At 44.4% G+C, this 18,936-nt stretch overlaps 3 protein-coding genes across 4 annotated transcripts; 1 reads left to right on the top strand and 2 right to left on the bottom strand.

Annotated features, from left to right (window-relative positions):
- Positions 1-2: 2 nt before the first annotated feature.
- Positions 3-8,771, bottom strand: ankrd10a (ankyrin repeat domain 10a). Its single transcript, XM_034603591.1, has 6 exons — positions 8,324-8,771; positions 7,274-7,426; positions 6,435-6,526; positions 1,915-2,144; positions 1,536-1,616; positions 3-1,391 (listed from the first exon to the last, which is right to left on the bottom strand). The coding sequence occupies exons 1-6, from the start codon at positions 8,570-8,572 to the stop codon at positions 1,060-1,062; spliced, it is 1,137 nt and encodes a 378-aa protein (XP_034459482.1). The 5' UTR covers positions 8,573-8,771; the 3' UTR covers positions 3-1,059.
- A 33-nt stretch (positions 8,772-8,804) lies between these two features.
- hsf2bp (heat shock transcription factor 2 binding protein) lies at positions 8,805-13,320 on the top strand. Of its 2 annotated transcripts, XM_034603605.1 has the most exons (10): positions 8,805-8,874; positions 8,908-8,991; positions 9,401-9,536; positions 10,100-10,203; positions 10,432-10,581; positions 10,691-10,829; positions 10,988-11,105; positions 11,912-12,015; positions 12,461-12,660; positions 13,057-13,320. In XM_034603605.1, exons 2-10 carry the CDS (start codon positions 8,950-8,952, stop codon positions 13,084-13,086), a joined length of 1,023 nt encoding a protein of 340 aa, XP_034459496.1. In that variant the 5' UTR covers positions 8,805-8,874; positions 8,908-8,949; the 3' UTR covers positions 13,087-13,320. The 2 variants fall into 2 exon arrangements, with proteins under 2 accessions (XP_034459496.1, XP_034459504.1); XM_034603613.1 differs by lacking the exons at positions 12,461-12,660; positions 13,057-13,320 and adding an exon at positions 12,182-12,304 and having other exon boundaries at positions 11,912-12,045.
- Positions 13,321-13,643: 323 nt separating this feature from the next.
- cryaa (crystallin, alpha A) lies at positions 13,644-16,061 on the bottom strand. The gene is made up of 3 exons (XM_034603378.1): positions 15,474-16,061; positions 14,958-15,080; positions 13,644-14,185 (listed from the first exon to the last, which is right to left on the bottom strand). Exons 1-3 carry the CDS (start codon positions 15,669-15,671, stop codon positions 13,976-13,978), a joined length of 531 nt encoding a protein of 176 aa, XP_034459269.1. The 5' UTR covers positions 15,672-16,061; the 3' UTR covers positions 13,644-13,975.
- Positions 16,062-18,936: the final 2,875 nt, after the last annotated feature.

The raw sequence follows: 18,936 nt of genomic DNA, 5'->3' as shown, positions 1-18,936 counted from the left end.
TATTTTTTTATCAAACTGCAAAAAAGTTTTAATAGGAAAAGAGGCTAAACCAGAACGAGTATAAAACAGCCTTTGGCACTTAGTGCAGTTTCCCAACATGTCCCAACAAACAGTATCCTTTATAAAAACATGACAGTACATTCACCTGCTCTAAAGTATAAATACAACAAACAAATGATTTTCAAATTAAAAGCTGCAAAACACATTCCCTTTGGTAGATCAAGGCGAGCTGGGGAGGTTTTCAGTTTTCCGTGCGGTTGCTCCTCCTGGCTTAAGGACGGCAGATTCAGAGAGGACAGCCTCAACATACACACACACCTCGACCACTGTACACACACACACACACACACACACACACACACACACAAAACGGCATACAATCCAACTAATTAGCTCTTAATAGTGAAAACCAGCCAGTGGTAGCAGTACACTAACAAATTAAAATCAATGTCGTAAATGTGGAATAAAATAGGAAATCGTGTGTTTGTGAAACCTTCCAAATCAAAGCTTGTCTGATTTGTTGTTTGTTTCACAGACCTGGCAACCCCACGACGAGGGCAGGACTTTAGATACTGAGTCCCAGGTCAACTCTTACAAAAATCCTGGAAAGCAGTAAAGGCTATAAAACATAGTAGGGTATATTGTGCAATGTGTGGTCACTAAAGGAACATACAAAACATCGAAGTTGTCTCAAAACAGGTACAGTAAGTATGGTACCCCCCCCCCCCCCCACCGGCCCTGTTCAGACCAGGTATTAACGTCCGTCATGAGAGATCTGATCCTAAGTGGTCAGCGTGAAGTGCGTGTGTTCGCATCTGGGATTCAAATGCCTCCTGTGACCCCCCATGATCAGATCCCTCAGGACGGACGTTTACACCAGGTCTGAACTGGGGTCTTTGTTTAAAGATTATCCAAAATGACCTACTTATCTGTAGTAGTGACCCTAGATTTAGCGGCTAAAGGATCTTTCCCAAAATATAAGTGATCCTTTAAAGTTACGGGACAGCGTGTCAGAGAGGGTGTCTCCAGGGGGCCGGGCTCGGGACGCTGACTCTCTGTTTAGGATCCGTGGTAGAGGTGGACGGTGCTGGCCACGGCCTGCTTGTATCTGAGCTCAGCCTGGATGCTGTCGTTCAGCTCCTCCGCGGTGTCTCCGAAGCCGTGGTAGTGTCCGTAATGCTGAAAGTCCCCGCGCTCGGCTCCCGTCAGCCCCCACCAGGCCGGCCGCTGGGACACGCAGCTGCTGGGGCTGCCGGTCAGATGCAGGGAGCCGCACATGTCGGCCGACGAGCGCTGAGGAGGGGGGGTGGTTTTGGGGGGCTCAGGCTCATCCTGGGCAGCACGAGGCAGCGCATGGTGATGGCCGTTGGCGACGCCTTTGGTGTCATCTGCTTTTAAAAAGAAATCTCACAGTAAATCTCTTCACAAGCGGCAACACTCTACTTTTCTATTTGTGATCTCCACATAATAAAGTTAAGCTCAATCAGCAAAAATCTAATAAAGATGTTATAAAGCCACAGAAGCTCCAGTCCCACCTGAGCTGAGGCCCTGTGCAGACTCCATGTTCATGCTCTCCACCGCCTCACCTCCACTGCTGTGCATCTGCACCAATACATCTGCAAGGGACAGACACAGGGACATGTTAGTGGATGGGACAGGGATCAAAATGCACATTTTATTCATTTGTCTTTAAAAACAGTCTACGGTCTGGAATCAGGGGATTTATGTGGTTAGGGCTATTTACAAATAAATACTAGTGATGTGTGTGCTTTAATGGTTGAGAAGAGATATAATAGGTGACGTGGTTTTCAGTATTTTGCATTTGATGCAACGATTCATTAAAGTGAATGAACCAGAAATGAAAATAACTGTAGTGTAATAACAAGACCTACAGGAAACCAGCCCATTTCTTACCCTCTGCTCTCCTGGCTTTCTTCAGGTGTCCGGGCTCCACGGTGGTCGGCAGCCTCTTTCTGTTGAGCCGGCCGAGACCACAGGGGACGCTCCCGTTCTGCACGCCGTTCACGTGGAGGCCGCCGAGCTGCAGCAGGTGTTTCTGGGCGTTGGAGATGAAGCGGAAGCAGTCGGCGAAGCCGTGGGCGTGGGCCAGGTCCGCTGCCGTCTGCCCACTGGCATTTCTTACACTAAACGAGAAGAGGGGCGAGTCAAACAAACCACTTCCTGTCGAGATGTCACAGCAGCTCATCTCAAACTGTCTGACTGCCTCCTGCACTCATCACTGACCGGCTCTCATCGCATATAACAGGGCCTACGTGTTGCAGAGAGAGGTTGTCAGGACCCTGTGCTCAGCAAACAGAGCTGTGGTCACGAGAGACAGCTGAGAGGAAACACAGCGTCTCCTCTACGTGTTCCGGTCGGGACGATCTCCCTCCGCAACGCTAAATCAATAAATTCTAACATCAACGCTATCTCAGGGTTTATGACAAAAAAAAAAGCTTAAGACAATCAAGTACATTTCAGTTTTAAATAACACTGTCCTGGTAAATGAAACATCCTCACTCTAGGTCATTTACATCAAATGAAATGTCTCCTAACTGGGATCTGGGATAATCAAATTCAGTTATTAATTAATCTTCCTCAAAACCAGACAAAATTAAAATGAGGGCCAATACTTATATATTTCTATTTGCCTTTTTTACGCTAACATTAGCAAAGGGATAACATAAAGTTTGTCTAATGTGGTAAAGTTTAGTATTTGTAATAAGGTTATTAGCTGAGGGCAAATGGAGCTGGAAGTGAAAAGCCCTGTTTTCAGTTTCTGTCCTACACAACTCGAACTGTGAGAGGTTATTTGACCACAGAGGGATGTTGACAAATATATATGGGTTTATAGATCAGGCTCTATTTTGAAAGAAATACACTGAAACTGGGCGGAACCTAGGATGATTTATGAATGGGTGTGGTTCAAAGTTAATGTAGTTAATCATTTAAAGTTCATTTCGCCACACCTCACGGCCAGGCTAGAGTTTGTTGACTGTCTCCAGCTGGAGTTTTTCTGCGCAGAGACAGAACGAAAACACAGTTTAGTTAAACTGGAAACTGTCAATTCTCTTAAGTATTAAGAGTAAATGAGAATATTTAGCTGTGTTTCCACCTCAGGAACTTCCTCCATTAACTAGGAATCTTTGCAGGGACCAGGTTCTTCATTAAGTTCCAGATTGGTCAAGTACTTCTTTATTTAGCTTTGTTATTAGTGCTCGTCTATTTTATCAGCACAATTAGAACTTGACTGGCAACCTTTACATCCTCTAAAGCAAAAGCAGCATAGCTACAGGATGAAGGCTTGTTACTCACACATTTGTTCTACTGTCAGACAATAGATAAAAAACTAACTCATTACGAATTAGTTATTATTTGATCCTCTTCTTCGTGTTATATAAAAATGTGTCTTGTCTGGTGTTGAGAGAAGCTTCAGAGTTCCTACACAGTTTCAGTGTCCGTCAGGTTTTTGAGCATGGAGGCTTTTAGTGAGGTCCCCCCCCGATGCAGACGCTCGACCATTCGTGTTCAAGTTTAACTGTCAATCATCACGTTTCACCCCATCTTTACAGCATCATATCACTAATTAAAACCAAACATGAACATGCATCAGTGTGATAAGAACTACCTAAAATGACAATTGGTGAGGACTTTAATTTCTTTTTTTGGCTAACATGGAGGTGGCGGGGTTTATGACTTACTCTAGCCAGCCACCAGGGGGTGATCTTGATGTTTTGACTTTAAGAGCCATCATCCACCTTTATATCCAGTTATTAGTCAAGACAAGTTGACCTTTGAGGTGGGATTATTTTGTCACATATAATATGACTGAATATTTTAATGAACGGTCTCGTACAACACTTTCCAGACTGTGTAGAAACCCTGTATTAATAACATCCATCAGTTAAATAATTATAATTAATCATAATCTTGATTCAATAAACAGTTCAAGGAGGCATTTCATTTCATGTGTGATCTCCTGACATGCTGCGATTCTTCACAGAGCCCAATAATCCTCCATCTGAGACTCCTACGCTGACTCCTGAGACACGTCCAGTACAGTTTGTTAGCACAGTGTCTGAAAACAGTTAGTGGTAAGCTATGGCATGCATGTCTTGACATGGCTATCATCATCAGGGCTGTCTTAGCATTGAAACCAATCACTGCAGGAAATACCTCGCCAGTTTGCCAGCTGCAGAAACTGTGGGAAGCGATAGTGAACACTCATTGCCACAACTGTAAAGATGCTCGCTGATGCACGTGTGCCAGATTCTGCAGTGCCTATATGGATTGCTCCCTCTTTCTGGGATTACTTGAGAAAATCATGTTCAAATTCAATAGCTGCAAAACATCAGAACGTGCAGGGGTGTTTGTCTCGGCCAGCACAGTCGATCCTTTCTTTACACAATAGAGAACATGATGCAAAAGCAACAAAATGTAACATACAGTGTCAGGTTAAAAGTCACATGTAGCACAAGTTTCTACACAACCTATTCACTGGGGCTGATTGTGAAAGCCCCTGAGGCTGAAAAGCTCACGATGTGTGTTTACTGACACGGATTCCAAGTTCAAATCAACCAGGAACCACTTGATATCGTTCTAAGTTCGATCCTCTACCAGCTGTACTGAAGAAAAGTAAGCATTTACCAAATATGCCAAAGTACGAGGGTTCAAGAGAAATAAGAGAGAAATCCAAAGCCTGTCCACATTAAAGTTAAAATGTAAGGACAGAGGCTTGGTGGCAGCTATTTGAAGTTTTCACTTTTACTCTTAGCATCATCAGCAGCAGCCTGATCCGTCTGTCTGTCTGTGGACTAACTTTATTCTTATGTGTGCTCAACATTAAGGATAAAGTAACTCCAAATTAAAACATTTAGCTTGTTCGCTTCAGTCATAGTGTTCTTGTCTTCTGATTTCAAATTTCATTTTCTAAAACAAATTCATCAGAAACAATTGATCTCACTCTCTCCCCTCCCCAGATGTTATGATATAATGTATGTTGAGGAGAACAATTGAAATATTTTAGTTATATGATTATATTTGAATGTATATAAATGCAGTACAACGCCTTTTTGTCAGTGTGCCACATGGAAACACGTGAGCTTCTCAGCCTTTGCATCATGTCAACATTCTCAAGAATAAACTAACATTTGACTATTAGAACATTTCTACCTGAAGGAAAAAAAACAACACACACAAATAACATTACTCTCATTGTGAACTACACAACTGTATTAAATACGACTTTCAAATCAGCTGGTTTGGAGGAGAGCTGCCAGTAGAAATCTGGAATACACCCCCGACCCCTGGTGTGTGGGAGCCGATCATGTGAGGCAGTGTTGAACCCAACACCTCTGTTTTGAAGTGAGATAAAGCCCCGTGGTCCCTGCAGCTTTCTGTTCCTCACAAACTTTCTAGAAATGAGTCAGTCTCTCAAGGGACATTGACACTCCATGTCACATTGTGCGCTGAGCATCACACCAGTGCTGATATCTATATGCAAGCAGTGTATTCTGACTGGTTGGGTTGTAGATGTGGGTCACAACAGCACAACCGGAATAAGGTCATACTCAGACTAATCAATAGGCTAATTAAGACATGTGGAGTATTCTGACCTTTACTGCATTATGTAGACATGTATGGACATTTTGCAGAGTTACCAACTACTTGCTCTGGGTGTGAACAAGGTGGAAAAATAAAAAAGGAGTAGTAGCTTTTTTTTAAATTAGAAATAAAACACCCCGAATGGTATATGGTACAGTAAACTTGTTCAGCTTGGGGATTTAAAGCTGGTGTAATAACGTGATTGTAATTTTTTGCAGATAATACAATGTATTATCACACTTAGGTTGGTGCAGGTTTCAAAACATTCGCGATATTTCCAAATTTTTCGTTTATTAGTATTATTGGTTTATTGGTACAAAGTCCAATATTCCTATTATAAGGAATTCTTACTAAGAAGTAGACGACGATAAGGGAAAGTAAACCAGTGCGGCCAGTTTCCTCCAAAACAGCTGATGTTACATGAGCAATATATATCAACACCACAGCAGCAGCGTTTCTATCATGTTAGGAAACACAGTGTAAATGCACAGATGTAAAAGCTATGTTGCATATTCAGGATTATCTTTATCTATGTCACATTGAATTAGTTGATGTTAGAGTTCAGTATATATGAAAAATGCAAATTAGTGTGTATATTTTATGTATTTACCATCACTGTTGTTAGTTTATAGCTAAACTGACATCTGACACCAGCAGCAGTGCAAAACCCCACAGTGTCTTCAAACAGTTATAATAGGACGGGAGCTTTGATTTTTTTTTCGTTAACAAACCCCCGTGAGAAGAGAAGTGTACCTGCTGCTGTGGTTCACACTCAGCGTGACAGAACTGCTGTGTTGCTGCACACACGGCTCAGACTGCGGGATACTTACTGCGGTTTAGCACCTGCTATCAGCAGGACCTGGATACACTCCAAGCTACCTGACCGGGCCGCCTTGTGGATGGGGGCCTCACCTACAAAGTCCTGAGAACACAATGTGGAGAAGGCTTTATTCAAGGCTATTACAAACAAGAAGGCGGGGGGGGGACAAGGGTTTTGGGTATGGAAGCCTTGTGATATCCATTTCTAGTCGGACCAATCCCATTTGAGCAGGCGTTGGATGCCCGCAGGTAAACAGTTCATGTGGAAAGCCAAACAGGAGGAACACATTAAAATGCAATGATGGCCTTGTAATTTATCTGCTCTCATATTCAGATAGCTTTAATAGAGATTAGCCAAAATGTCATGTGGACGCAAAACACCTGCAGAAAGTGTCGCTGTCAGACATTCAGTCGCTGCAGCTTTGATGAGGTTCCTCAGATCACTGCTGTCAGGTTGGAACGAAGCGAGGGCGGTTTGGATAAGGGACAAAAGGAATGTGACTATTTTTAAACAAATCTCAAGAGACACACTCTGAGGGATGAAATGAGATGAAAACTGTGAGTGGTGTCGCCTTGGACTGTACTAACAAGTCCATTCAATCCACCTTAAAAGGTTCCTCTGGTGCTGAACATTGAACATGCAGGGAACGGGTGGTGGGGATGGTTGCATGATTATTATCAGTGTGGCTCTCCACCACTGGAGTGAAGTTTGATGTTGATCTTGTTTCCAGAATTGATTTAGTGTCAAATTACATCACAGCTACAGCATAATCCTACACGATGATGCAAAAAGCCCAAAGAAACAAACTTTTATGTGAATCACAGGTTATCTGTCACATCCACCACTGACCTGCCTGTTGACATCAGCTCCGGCCTGGGTCAGCCACACCACACAGTGGGGGTGCCCTCCGAACGCCGCGGTGTGCGTCGGTGTCTGGTTGAAGCGGCTGGTCCCCACATTCACGCCACAGCCCATCTGCACCAGGCGCACCACGCACTCCAGCTGCAACACAGAGGGCGAGGCAATAGTGTGAGGAGTGGCAAGTAAAATACTGAAAAACCAAAGAGTCGTCAAACAACCAGGAGGCTCGAGTCCACGCAGAGCTGAAGGATAGAGGTCTAAATGTAGAAAAAAGAAGATTTTGTTGTTTTGTTGAAGAATAGTGTGTTTTTACAAGAAATGTGTGGTTAGTACACAAATATAGATTATATAGATTTTTATAGAGACTTTTTTTCAGGAGGAAAATTCCTGAATTTACTTGGGGGGTCAGTTTATCATTGTTCTTTTATCTGTATACTTATTATTGCCATTAATACTTATGTACTTCCTTCTGTACTTTCTTTACAAATTTGTAGTACTTTGTGCAGAAATGTACTATATATATATATATAAAGTTGTTATTATTACTAATGATACATCATTTTTAAAGCTTGGATCATGGCACCTGTAGTTTTTAAGTGTTTATATATATATTTGTGTATATTTCTACATTTCCTGTTTACCTTCAGGTGATTTGGCGCCTGAACGGCCATTGGCTACACCGGAACCAATGAAAATTCTGCAATCCACTTATTTAATTTTTTTATATTTTTTTATCGTACAGTAAAACTTTATTGCACAGTGATAATTAGACATAACAGTAGCCGATCAGACAGGAAAACCCCGCGTGTCTGATGCGACAGAATGAACGAACTGCGCGTTATTTCCATTAAATATTAACTTCAGTCACTAAACACGAGAATCAAACAAAGCCATTATTACAGCTGCTATACGTGCTGCGTGTGAAACTAACTGTGTTTAAGTTGTGAGGAGCGAATGTCTCAATAAATCAGAGAACATCACGGACAGTTTGAGCCAAAATGGAGGCGATCGGTACATCTCTCGGAACTTAATCCGTACCTGTCCGTAGTGAGCCGCCCAGTGCACGGGGGTCCACCCGTAACAGGGGTCCTCAGCGGTGAGGTGAGCCCGGTGCTGCTCGGACAGGGACACCAGAGCCCCGACATCTCCATCCCGGCAGGCGCGGTGGACGGGGAACCGGCCCATGAACACCTCATCGCCGGGGAAGTCTGGTTCCTGTCCCGCGGACATGAGGGAGCTGCGGAGGAGGCGGACGGAGACGTTTCCCTGCAGGTTTCCCGGCTCCATATAAACGTGAACCACAGTGAAAAGGGTTCAAACACAAAGGGAGCGGAGATAAGCTGCTGCGGCCGCCGGGGGGAGCACAAAACCCGGACTGGAGTGGAGCTCACCGCGGCGCCTGGAGCCGGTCGGGAACTACATCCCCCGTCGTGCCCCCTCTGGAGGTCGGAGGGATGCTCTGGTTCTACAACTAAGAGGAATCAATAATACATCATCTTAAAATGTGCTTTGTTGTCACGAGTCGAACAAGTAAACACTGACACATTTGTAGCTAGGTTAGCTGTGGCATGTAGCATCGATGCTAACAGGCGCAGGGAGACAGTAGGAGGAGGCGGAGGAAGAGGAGGAAGAGGAGGAGGAACCAGCACCGCGACCAGAGGAAGATGTCAGGCGGGAAACCTGTGGCTCGGAGTTATGGAGCAAAGGTAAATGTCGATTATTGATCATGTCGATGATGATGAGTCAAGCAAAAAACCATAACATGTGTGGTTGAGCCATTTAAATTCCTCCCCCCCCACCACACTGCTGTCAAGGTAGATAACAGGTGTTTCTGCTATGGCTAGCTGTTTGGGTCAGATCACTAATTCAAGATAATTGTATTTTTGACGAGGCAGAATCAAAGATGAAGATTTCTTTTATTAGCTTTTGTCTGATATGATTCAAAGGACTTTTGTCGTTCATGCATACGGGGTCTTTCATTCAGTCGCAGATTAGCATTCCTCCCATTGCAGATATTTGCAACTGAATTACTTCCATGCCTCCGTCTTCATTAGTGAAAACTTGAAAAAGCACAAGATTCATGTTTGCCTTATACGTTCTCTTGATTTCTCCCAGGACGACTTTGTCAGAGTGAGGAAACGGGACTTGGACAAGTTGACCACCGAGGTCATGCAGCTGAGAGAGTTCCTGCCCCGGGTCCTGAACCGGGGCCTGGTAGAGAAGCTGCACAAAGCTCGAACAGCCCAGACGAGTACGCTTCTAGTTAAACATCACCTGTCACAGCGTCAGCTTACGTGTGTCAATAATAACTATAGTTATAACTAAGACAGGAAGTGATGACAGCTGAAGACACTTGGCCTATCAGCTTTGATCGATGCGGCTCACCACTTAGTTAATTTATGTCATAGAAGTGGATTTTTATTGTTTTTATTTACAAGCTTTATTTACAGTATATAGGATTTTGTGATCCCTTCACTCCTCATCTGACTCATGTGACCCGCTCATTTTACATTGGCAGCATGAAATCAAGATGTGCTGCATTTTGTTCAACAATAATTTAATCAATGAAGTCCCATAAGTTTACATCATCAATAATCAACAAATTAACGTGGTATTTCTAAATATTTCACCCGGTTATGGCAATTTTATTTATGTATGTTGTTATATTTGTAGAAATGCAGGTGGTGTAGTTGAACCACCTTTAACCGCCAAACTAACCGAATCTACACCTTCGGTTAAACATTTTCTTGAGTGTATTGCATGTGCATAGACAGCGTGTAACATGTGTGTGCATGTGTGTGCGTGTGCATGCAGTGAAGGAGCAGCTTGTGAAGGAACAAGAGCAGTTGCGACAGGAGCTTCTGCACCTTCAGTCGCGACTGGACGCAGCGCAGACTGAGTGTCAGAAAGAGAGAGAGGTGAGAGAGGGCAGGCAGTGTAATAACTGTGTGAATATTCCTTTATACAGTGATCACACCTTAAAAGATCAGTGTGTAGAATTTAGTGGCATCTAGTGGTGAAGTTGCACGTTGCCTGTGGTAGCCAATAGATCCCTTTCCCCTGAATCTTACACACTGGACCTATAAAGGGTTGTTTCAGCGAAACAAAACAAAAGAGACGTACAACTTGTACGTGTGTGTTTGCAGGAGAAGCTGCTGTTGCGTGACCAGCTGTGGCAGAGCGGCACAGAGCTGCAGCAGCAGGCCGACTTCTGCTCTGCTCTGGGATCCGCCACCTGCAGTCTGCTGTGGAGCTGCTCTGCCTCCGAGGACACGATCACACACTGGCTGGCTGACGTGAGTTGTAAAAGTCGGTAAACGGCATTTAACTGGGACACATTTTAATATCGGGCAACTGATTAGTGGAGCTGTATTGTTGTGTGTGTGTGTGTGTGTGTGTGTGCAGGGGAAGCTTCAGTCCTTTCTGGCTGTAGCTGCTCAGACTCTGGAGAGCTTCGTCGGGTCGTTGGACGCGGAGGTGAAAACCGAGGACCACAACTCCCAGGAGCACCAGTTTGTGTTGGCTCTGGCTGGAACCATCACTAGTGAGTCCCTTGTTGTTAAATCAAATTACTAAACTCACCATTCTTTGCCAGTACATCTGCTTTGGGTGCATCCTTTTTGTTATTACACACAAATGTAAAATGTGCCCGTGGCTGCAGGCCAGACGTCACCTGCCTTGTCTTTATTCCCGATCAATCAGACATAGCAGCATTACCATGTGGGCGGAACTTCCTGTCCAGCTCGGTTCACATCCTCCTGGACACTCTGATGAAGCTTCTGGAGCAGATGAAGCCGGGGGTCTTCCCCAAACTCAAAGTGTACGTGGAGCTGTGGTAGAATACAAACACAAACCACTGGGAGTTACTGTCGTATAATTTCTAGGTTTGTCTTCGTAAACATTTTTTTAATCAGAATGAACGAGGTACAAGAAATCCTCCTCTTATTGTGGATAAAGGAACGTCCCTCCCTCCTCTGCTCTTCCCAGAGTCCCTCGTTCGGTCCGCTCTGTAAACAGAACAGCCGGCTACTTCAGTGTGGCTGTTCATCCAGGTCTCTGTGATGACAGTCACACAATGAGACGTAATTCTCATTCTGATCTCGTTCATCTTGTTTGTAAGAGACCTGGAGTTGGCGAGGAACAGGCTCAGGAGCACTGGTCTGTACGGGTTAGACTTTGGCCCGGCTCGTTTCCCCCCGCTTCTGTGTCCTCTCCCTCCGCCTATACGTTGGATTTCCGTCGTAAATTGTTGAGAATAGACATTGAGAATAGTTTATAGAAAAAGCCAAATGTCTCCCTGATTGTCTCATTTGTTGTTTTAGGTCATAAAGAGGCAGCAATATTAAAATTAGACCGCTTCATAACCAGAGTGTTTAAAGAATGACTTAATGGAAGCTTCATAGCTGCAGTGACAACAGTGTTCTTATCAAAAACACCGAAAAATAGGAACCAGAATAAGGAAACGTACATATCACATTATATATAAGCACATCCACCACCAGCTAGTTCTCATAAACTCAAATGACTTAGCGATTCAGTCTGTCTGGTCAGTATCTAGATGTGGACAGCAGGTGTCAGTGTTGTTCTCTTGTTTTGTTTTCAACTGACTGTGCTTGTGTCCTGCAGGCTGATGCTGATGGCTCTGTATAACGTCAGTATCAGTGTGAGCGGGCTGAGGTATATCAGTGAGAACCCAAGACTCATAACTCTGATCTGGAGCCTGCTGAACGGTAAGGACACCCTGCATGTGGAGAGGCCCCTTTTTTTACAATGTGAAAGTCCAAAGATCTGTGCAGGTCTGAGAAAATACATATGACAGATCTATTTAAATCAGGAATGTCACTTTGAGCTAATGGTTTTGTGAACATGATATATCAGGAACACTCATAGGGACTTTCATTACGTCTGGCACAAACCGTCACTTGGACTCAAGGATGACCTAATTAGAATTGGGAGGTGAAATCAAGTTTACGGCCTCTTGAACATCATATCTCAAAGATGATTGGATCTCAGTGGTCACAGTGAGCTCATAAAATAATATTTGGTGACTGAAACAGCACTGGTTGGTGGAGGCATACGACCACAGGGCGGCAATTCTGTTTTTTCAGGCTTTTTATTGACAAAACAAGACAATTTAATTTGACATTGACAACACCTGTGATCTCTGTTGGACAGATGGAGACTGGGAGGTGTGTCTCCACTCTCTGCGTCTCCTGCAGTCGGTGTTGTTGGAGGAGGAGGCGCTGCTCCTGCTGGGCTCCTCTCTGCTCGACCCGGACCTCCAGGCCCGAGTCAGCCACCTCACGTCCAGCGCCAAGCCGAGCCTGAGAGCGGCCGCCCAGCAGACCCTGGAGGATCTGCACGCCCTCCAACAGGTACCACACACACATCGTATGTTGAACCATCTGCTCCTGCAAAGGCTTTTTAGGGATCAGTGTCCAAATACAAGTTTAAGTCTGCAGGACAGTAGGTTTTTGACCTAAATTGTGAGAACAGTTGTAAGAAGAAGACAGACAGTGGCCTGCTGTCTTTGAACAAGTTGGGAAAGCCTCATTTCTGTGAAGGTGAGTCTTAACCGGCTCAGCAGGGATTTTCCTCCATATCTAGCCATTGTGTTTTGGTGCTGTGCTGGTGCTCCTACAGGCGAGACGGGCAACTGCCAGTAAAAGTCAATCTTTCAGTTCTAAAATCAAAAATTCACACATAAGTGAGACTTGATTCAAAATTATTGGTGAGTTAGTTTGACTTAGTCGGTGTTTGTGTGTTTCCAGGGTCAGGGATGTAAACAGAACAGCCTCTGATGTGGATTCAGCCTCTTCACTCCTCGTTCTGTGTGAAAGTCTCTCACGTTTGTTATTAACACTTCATGTGCAAAGAATAGTTTCGATTAATTTGGTTTTGTTCAAGTTAAAAGCTTAAACTTTAAACTTTTTCAGCTTTAAGATTTGTTCACTGTTATCTCTTGTTACTGTTACATATTGTGAATATGATGATACATGTTTGTACAAGATCTATTAAAGATAATGTTTGCATACTTTCAGAGCACTGTCTATTTGAAAGTGTGAGATCACTTAATACAATTTGATTATTTATGTTAGATTTTATAAAACCCCCTCCACTTGTTGTACCTTTATTATGCTGTAGATTGCTTTCGGACAAGAATTCAAATCCACACAGGAGTTGCCTTTTGTTAATTGTACAGCTTTATTATATGTTTCTTTAGTATGGACTTCTCAGTAACGAGCAGGTCTCCACTGAACAAGGCCTTCGACTACAGTACCAGAACATATTCAAGACGAGAGAAGAAGAAGAACGGCAGCAGCCAGGGCTCAGAGGACTTCACTGATGGCAAATCGGGGGCCGGAGGTGTTTGACATTTACCTCCAAGCTCAACTCTGCACCATCAGAGGCACCACTCTGAAACAAATCAACAACAATCAGCAGAACGAAGCGTCAGGTCGTGTGAACGTCTCGTCCCTTGGATGACTCTTCTCCTTGAAACACTCCAGCCGCCCCTCACCGAACCACCCTCACAGGCAGAGGTTTGTTAAACTCAAATGCTACTCAAACTGTAAGAGGGAGCTAAGCAGAATCTAGAGAGGAGAAAGTGAAGCGAGGAGGACTCGGAAACAGAGAGGAAGAATTGCGAGCAGACGCAGGTTGCCGACTTCTGGTCAACCACAGGGCCTCTTAAGAGGATGGAGCAGCGTTGGGCTTTTCGTCACGGGTGACGGGGATGTTGCGCTCGCTGCGGCCAGATTCACTCCCCCCGCCGACCTTTGGCCCAGTCAGAGTCAGCAGACCGTCAGTTGTCAGGGAGCAGCAGATCGCCGATTGGTCGACGCTGGAGGGGAGGCGGTAGCGGCGGTGAAACTCGCGAGAGATGTAACCGTGGTCGTCCTGAAAAAAAAAGCAGGATTAACACACTCAGGGTGGGATCAGAGGTTTAAAGGAACACTTCACTCTTTTATATAAATAACCTTCATTTCACACTGGTTTTATTCCAGGAGCACACAGTGAGAAAATGTTCCTCCCAAGTCACTGCTGATGCTTTCAAACGCCATAGATGTCACAGTTGTACTTCAAAATAAAAGTCCCAACTGTAAGATGTGTATTTAGAAGAACTGTCTTATGTGGAAGGAAGTGAGGAAAACATTATTTCACCGACCTTCAGGACTTTGACAAGTGCCCACAGGCAACTACAAACAGAAGATGAACGCCCACCCCCCATCCAAGAGGCCTCTCCAGCCCCAACCAACCAGCAGGGGGCCCAAGCATTTAACCTCTGTGGCTCTTTTCCTATGTAATTATCCACCATTCTGCTAGAACCAAAGCCCCCCCCCAGACAAGAGCTGAAAAAACAATATTTATGTCTGAATCTAAGTGAGACACACCCTCTGAGGGAGGGAGGGCGAGAGCCAATCCCAGCTGACATTGGCTGAGAGGCGTGTCACACCCCAGTCAGGTCGACAGCCTATCACAGGGCTGAAATATCTCAACAAGGGTTTCATCGGCCTTTTTTTTATTGTTAGCAGGATTATGCAAAAACTACTTTTGGTGCAGAATGCAGGTTTTTATTTTTTCACTTTCTTCAATATTGCGAATTGGACAATTTTCTACAATACTGATAAACGTCAACAATGTGTGTGTGTGGGTGAGTGTGTAGCACTACCTGTCTTTCTCCATGCTTGCCCTGGATCTCCACGTAGTCGTCAGTGACCTTCACATTGAGCTCATCGGGAGAGAAGTGCTTGACGTCCAGGTAGACCATGAACTTATCCCTGTCAGACCTCACCTGAAGGACACACACACGCACACAAGCAGAGACAGGCAAAAAAAGCGTTAAAAAAATGAGTTTTTGTAGTTTTGTGTGTTAAGTTCAGTAAAAGTTCTGCTTAAACTCAAACGCGAACAGAATAAAAATACAAAATATAAGTACAAAGTAACGTACTACCTGCATAAAGGTCAGGACAGCCGATAGAAGAATCTTACAACTATCATAAATAAAAATACTTGTGATAAAATCCATCTTAAAATCTCTCAAACTATGCATCGTTCTCTAAGTGCAACTTTATAAAGACATTTAATGTTGCTACTACTTTGAATTATGAACTCTGCTGTTAAACATCACTGAAGAGCTTCTTCTCCTGCAAACTTAAATACAGCTCGATGAAGTCAGAGTCGTTACCTCAGACATGCCGGAGGTAGAAGAATCCAAAAAGTTGCGGAACAGTGTCTGTCTGTAGTAGGGGCTGATGGTGGAGGTGGTGTAGGGAAAGATGTCGTAGTCAAACATGCCCTCTCCAAAAAACTGGTCAAAGAGTCGGGCAGGGTACATAGAGCCCAGGGCACGTCTGAACCAGGGGTGCTGGATGGCAATATCCATAGTGACTGCAGGAGACAGTTGGATCTGGCTCGACTCGGCTTGGTTTGTCGTACTTGCTCAGTTCGGGGTCCAGCAGGTGAAGGGAAGGGAGGTGAGGAAAGATAGAGAGAGCAGGATGTTGACGAAAAAGCAACGAGTCAAGTGTGTTCCCAGGGTGCGTTGTCCTCTGCTCCACGGCCGCCTCCTCTTTATATACCTGAGAGCCAGAAAGAGGGGCTTTAGCCACGATCCCTCTGGAATGACATTATCTCATGGTGGGTTGGGCCCCGTCAGCAGAATCGGGGCTGAGGATGGGGGGGCACCACTAGGTCCAGATCCTGCTGCGACCCAGTGCCACCCGCACACCAGACACCCGGAGCTGCCAAAACAAACTGCAGCGAAGGAGCGCATGACAGAGACAATGAGGTCGGGAAGCCAAACTAAAGACACAGAGGGCTTTTACCTGAGTGATCATCCGTCACACACACACATACACACGTGTGTTCTGTCTGTCTGTCAGCGACATGATGCTGCCGTATTGTTCTGCCGGTGTGGTTGGACAGGGGGCAGATTTAGAAACAATACTGCACACAGCCACAACAAGATGAGAGCAGATAGCTGCAGGGACAAATGTTTTATAATCAAAAATAGAGATAATACAGATATTAACCGGCCCAGTTAAAGGGAGCTAATAGGACGTGCTCTTGATTTACAGATTACGATATATATATATATATAATATTCACTGACTGTACAGTCACTGAGATATACAGAGCTGACTTTCTTGTTTTCGGTTTCAAAGAGGAATAAGAGCATTTCAATCAGGAGATACTTATAGAGAAACTTGTATTCATACGAGAAACTGACGAGAAAGATAATTCAAAAAAGCAAAGAATAAAGCAAAGATTAAAAAATAAATTGTTGTGAAATAGTCTTTGGTGCTTGGACCCGGGCAGGAAGTAGAACACCATGGAAGAGATCTTTTGTATAAGCAGCCTCTGATCTGAAGGAGACTTCCCACACTGGGGGTGTTGATGAGAGATGGAGCACAGAGTTGAAACATCTGTATGAGGGGCCTCTGAATGATGCTTTGAGCATATGACCAGACCTTCAGACCAGATCACTTTTTGTCATTATCTGATATTAGAAGTGAACTGCTTCTGACCTCTATCTGCAGCATACAGGCGGCTGTCCATTAACATTAACATTAATATTGTCCTCCAACCAGAAGGTCGGCGGGTTCGATCCCAGCCACATGCGTGCTGACATGTCCTTGGGCAAGATACTGAACCCTGAATAGCTCCTCATAGAAAAAAGTGCTGTATGAATGTGTGTGAATGGGTCAATGGCATTCAAAACTGTACTGTAAAGCTCTTTGACTCATCAAGACTAGAAAAGCGCTTCATAACATGACCACAGCATTTCATACATTTGCACTGCAAACTGCACGAATTAAAGTATTACGTGGCTCCGGTGGGTCGTCTACTAACCAGAGTGTCAATGGGAAAGATACTGAATCCCAAAATTGCATAGCTCAGCGTATTGATGTGCTCTATGAATGTGTTTGATAAGAGTAGAAAAGAGTAGAAAAGTGCTATATCGTCCATTTCCCGCAGCAGTTTCAAACCATGACAGTTTCATTAGCCGAGGTCAGTGTGCAGACGCCCCCGCCCTCACCTGTCGGCCAACTAGACCAACCATTATCAGTGTCAGCCCATTTTCTCACCAAAGGGATATGTGAAAAATGATTCAGAACCAAAAGACAATAATAAAGATGCATTTTAGAGTAAAAGACAGATGAGTGCTGTCGCATGAAAAAAAAAGAGTTCATTTAAGATAAGGCTCACTTCCCATGCCTGTTGTTTCACCACCAATGGCTTCCCGCCGCCTGCATTAGTCTAATCCCGCAGGGCTTTGGCTGGCTAGCACGGGGGCTTAGCTGCTCCATGCATGTACAGGCCAAGAGAAACTGGGCTGGACACCAGGGGCTGTTTCAGGGGCAGTTTGGGGAGGTTGTTGGGGTTCGGGGTTTGCGAGGTGCCGCAGACCAGACGTAGATTCGGTTTGACTGCAGTCCAGCCCAGTCAGCATTCTGGGTTTTTATCAATGGGGCAGACAAAGGCTGTGTGTTCAGTCTGTCCACAGCTCTGAAAAGCTGTTTTGGCGGACAACCTGGCAACCCGCTGTGGATGTGCCGACTTTTATTCATTGATCTTTTACTCTTCATAAGGGGCAAAACAAAAAAATATGTGTTATATATATTTGGAATATCAGGAATTAATGTCATGTTATAATTACCCTTAAATTTGGAAACTACATGGAGGGTGAACCAGAATACAGACACAGACCAGACAGGCAGTAACGCTTCAGTGATTTTAATGGAAGAGGTGGTGATAGTTAAAGCTTGCAGACAGACAGACAGACAGACAGACAGACAGACAGACAGGAAGTCAGGCAGACAGGAAGTCAGGCAGACAGACTGATCGATAGACAGACAGACAGACAGACAGACAGATAGACAGACAGACAGACAGACAGACAGACAGGCAGGCAGGCAGGCAGGCAGACAGACAGGCAGGCAGGCAGGCAGGCAGACAGACAGACAGACAGGCAGGCAGACAGGAAGTCAGACAGACAGGAAGTCAGGCAGACAGACTGATCGATGGACAGATAGACAGACAGGAATCTATCGCAGATCACAAGAATGCAACAACACGCATGACACACACACACACCCACAAACACACACAAAATGAAAGTATTCAGCCTTTCACATATATTACATGTTTATTTGTTCTTATCATGTCTTTGTACTGAGTGCTCTCATTGTATATGTATTTGGTTAATTTGACAATTTACTCTAATACATTCGTTCTGCAGATTTCAATGATTTCAACGATTTCATTTTTAATTGATTGCTCTGGGTGGTGAGGGGTGGTGCAGCAGGCGGAGGCAGGATGTAAAGTATTAATTCCGCTGTGGAGATCACGTGATTTTGTGTACAGCACATCGACTCTGATGTAACAACTGCAAGGGACAATGAAGGAACTGAAATACTGAAGTTTTAGTCGTGGTAGAGTTGATAACACAGTTTACCTTTGTGTTTACGTTAAAAAAGGTTACAGTTCCCCCTTTGTCCTGTATCCACACATGAAAACACCCTATTGACAGTATGCCTCAAAAATGTCAGTATTCAAGCAGGCACAAAGATTTGTAACCATGAAAATCTGTTTTGAGGTCAGATACAAAGTTATACCTGTAATCTATTTGCCTTTTTTCGTTGACC

Source organism: Hippoglossus hippoglossus, chromosome 2, assembly GCF_009819705.1.
Source record: "Hippoglossus hippoglossus isolate fHipHip1 chromosome 2, fHipHip1.pri, whole genome shotgun sequence".
Taxonomy (NCBI): Eukaryota; Metazoa; Chordata; class Actinopteri; order Pleuronectiformes; family Pleuronectidae; genus Hippoglossus; species Hippoglossus hippoglossus.
The sequence above is the reverse complement of the archived record's forward strand: the minus strand, read 5'-3'. Positions and strand labels throughout refer to the sequence as shown.

Bases quoted from the DNA above. Each gene is read 5' to 3' on its own strand.
- ankrd10a (XM_034603591.1), bottom strand. From the start codon at position 8,572: ATGGAGCCGGGAAACCTGCAGGGAAACGTCTCCGTCCGCCTCCTCCGC. The intron at 7,427-8,323 runs GTACGGATTAAG...TCTGTGTTGCAG, and splicing joins GGGCGGCTCACTACGGACAG to CTGGAGTGCGTGGTGCGCCT. The intron at 2,145-6,434 runs GTAAGTATCCCG...CTTCTCGTTTAG, and splicing joins ATAGCAGGTGCTAAACCGCA to TGTAAGAAATGCCAGTGGGC.
- hsf2bp (XM_034603605.1), top strand. From the start codon at position 8,950: ATGTCAGGCGGGAAACCTGTGGCTCGGAGTTATGGAGCAAAG. The intron at 9,537-10,099 runs GTACGCTTCTAG...GTGTGCATGCAG, and splicing joins AGCTCGAACAGCCCAGACGA to TGAAGGAGCAGCTTGTGAAG. The intron at 12,661-13,056 runs GTACCACACACA...GTGTGTTTCCAG, and splicing joins ATCTGCACGCCCTCCAACAG to GGTCAGGGATGTAAACAGAA.
- cryaa (XM_034603378.1), bottom strand. From the start codon at position 15,671: ATGGATATTGCCATCCAGCACCCCTGGTTCAGACGTGCCCTGGGCTCT. The intron at 15,081-15,473 runs GTAACGACTCTG...TGTGTCCTTCAG, and splicing joins CTACCTCCGGCATGTCTGAG to GTGAGGTCTGACAGGGATAA. The intron at 14,186-14,957 runs GTAGTGCTACAC...TTTTTTTTTCAG, and splicing joins GCAAGCATGGAGAAAGACAG to GACGACCACGGTTACATCTC.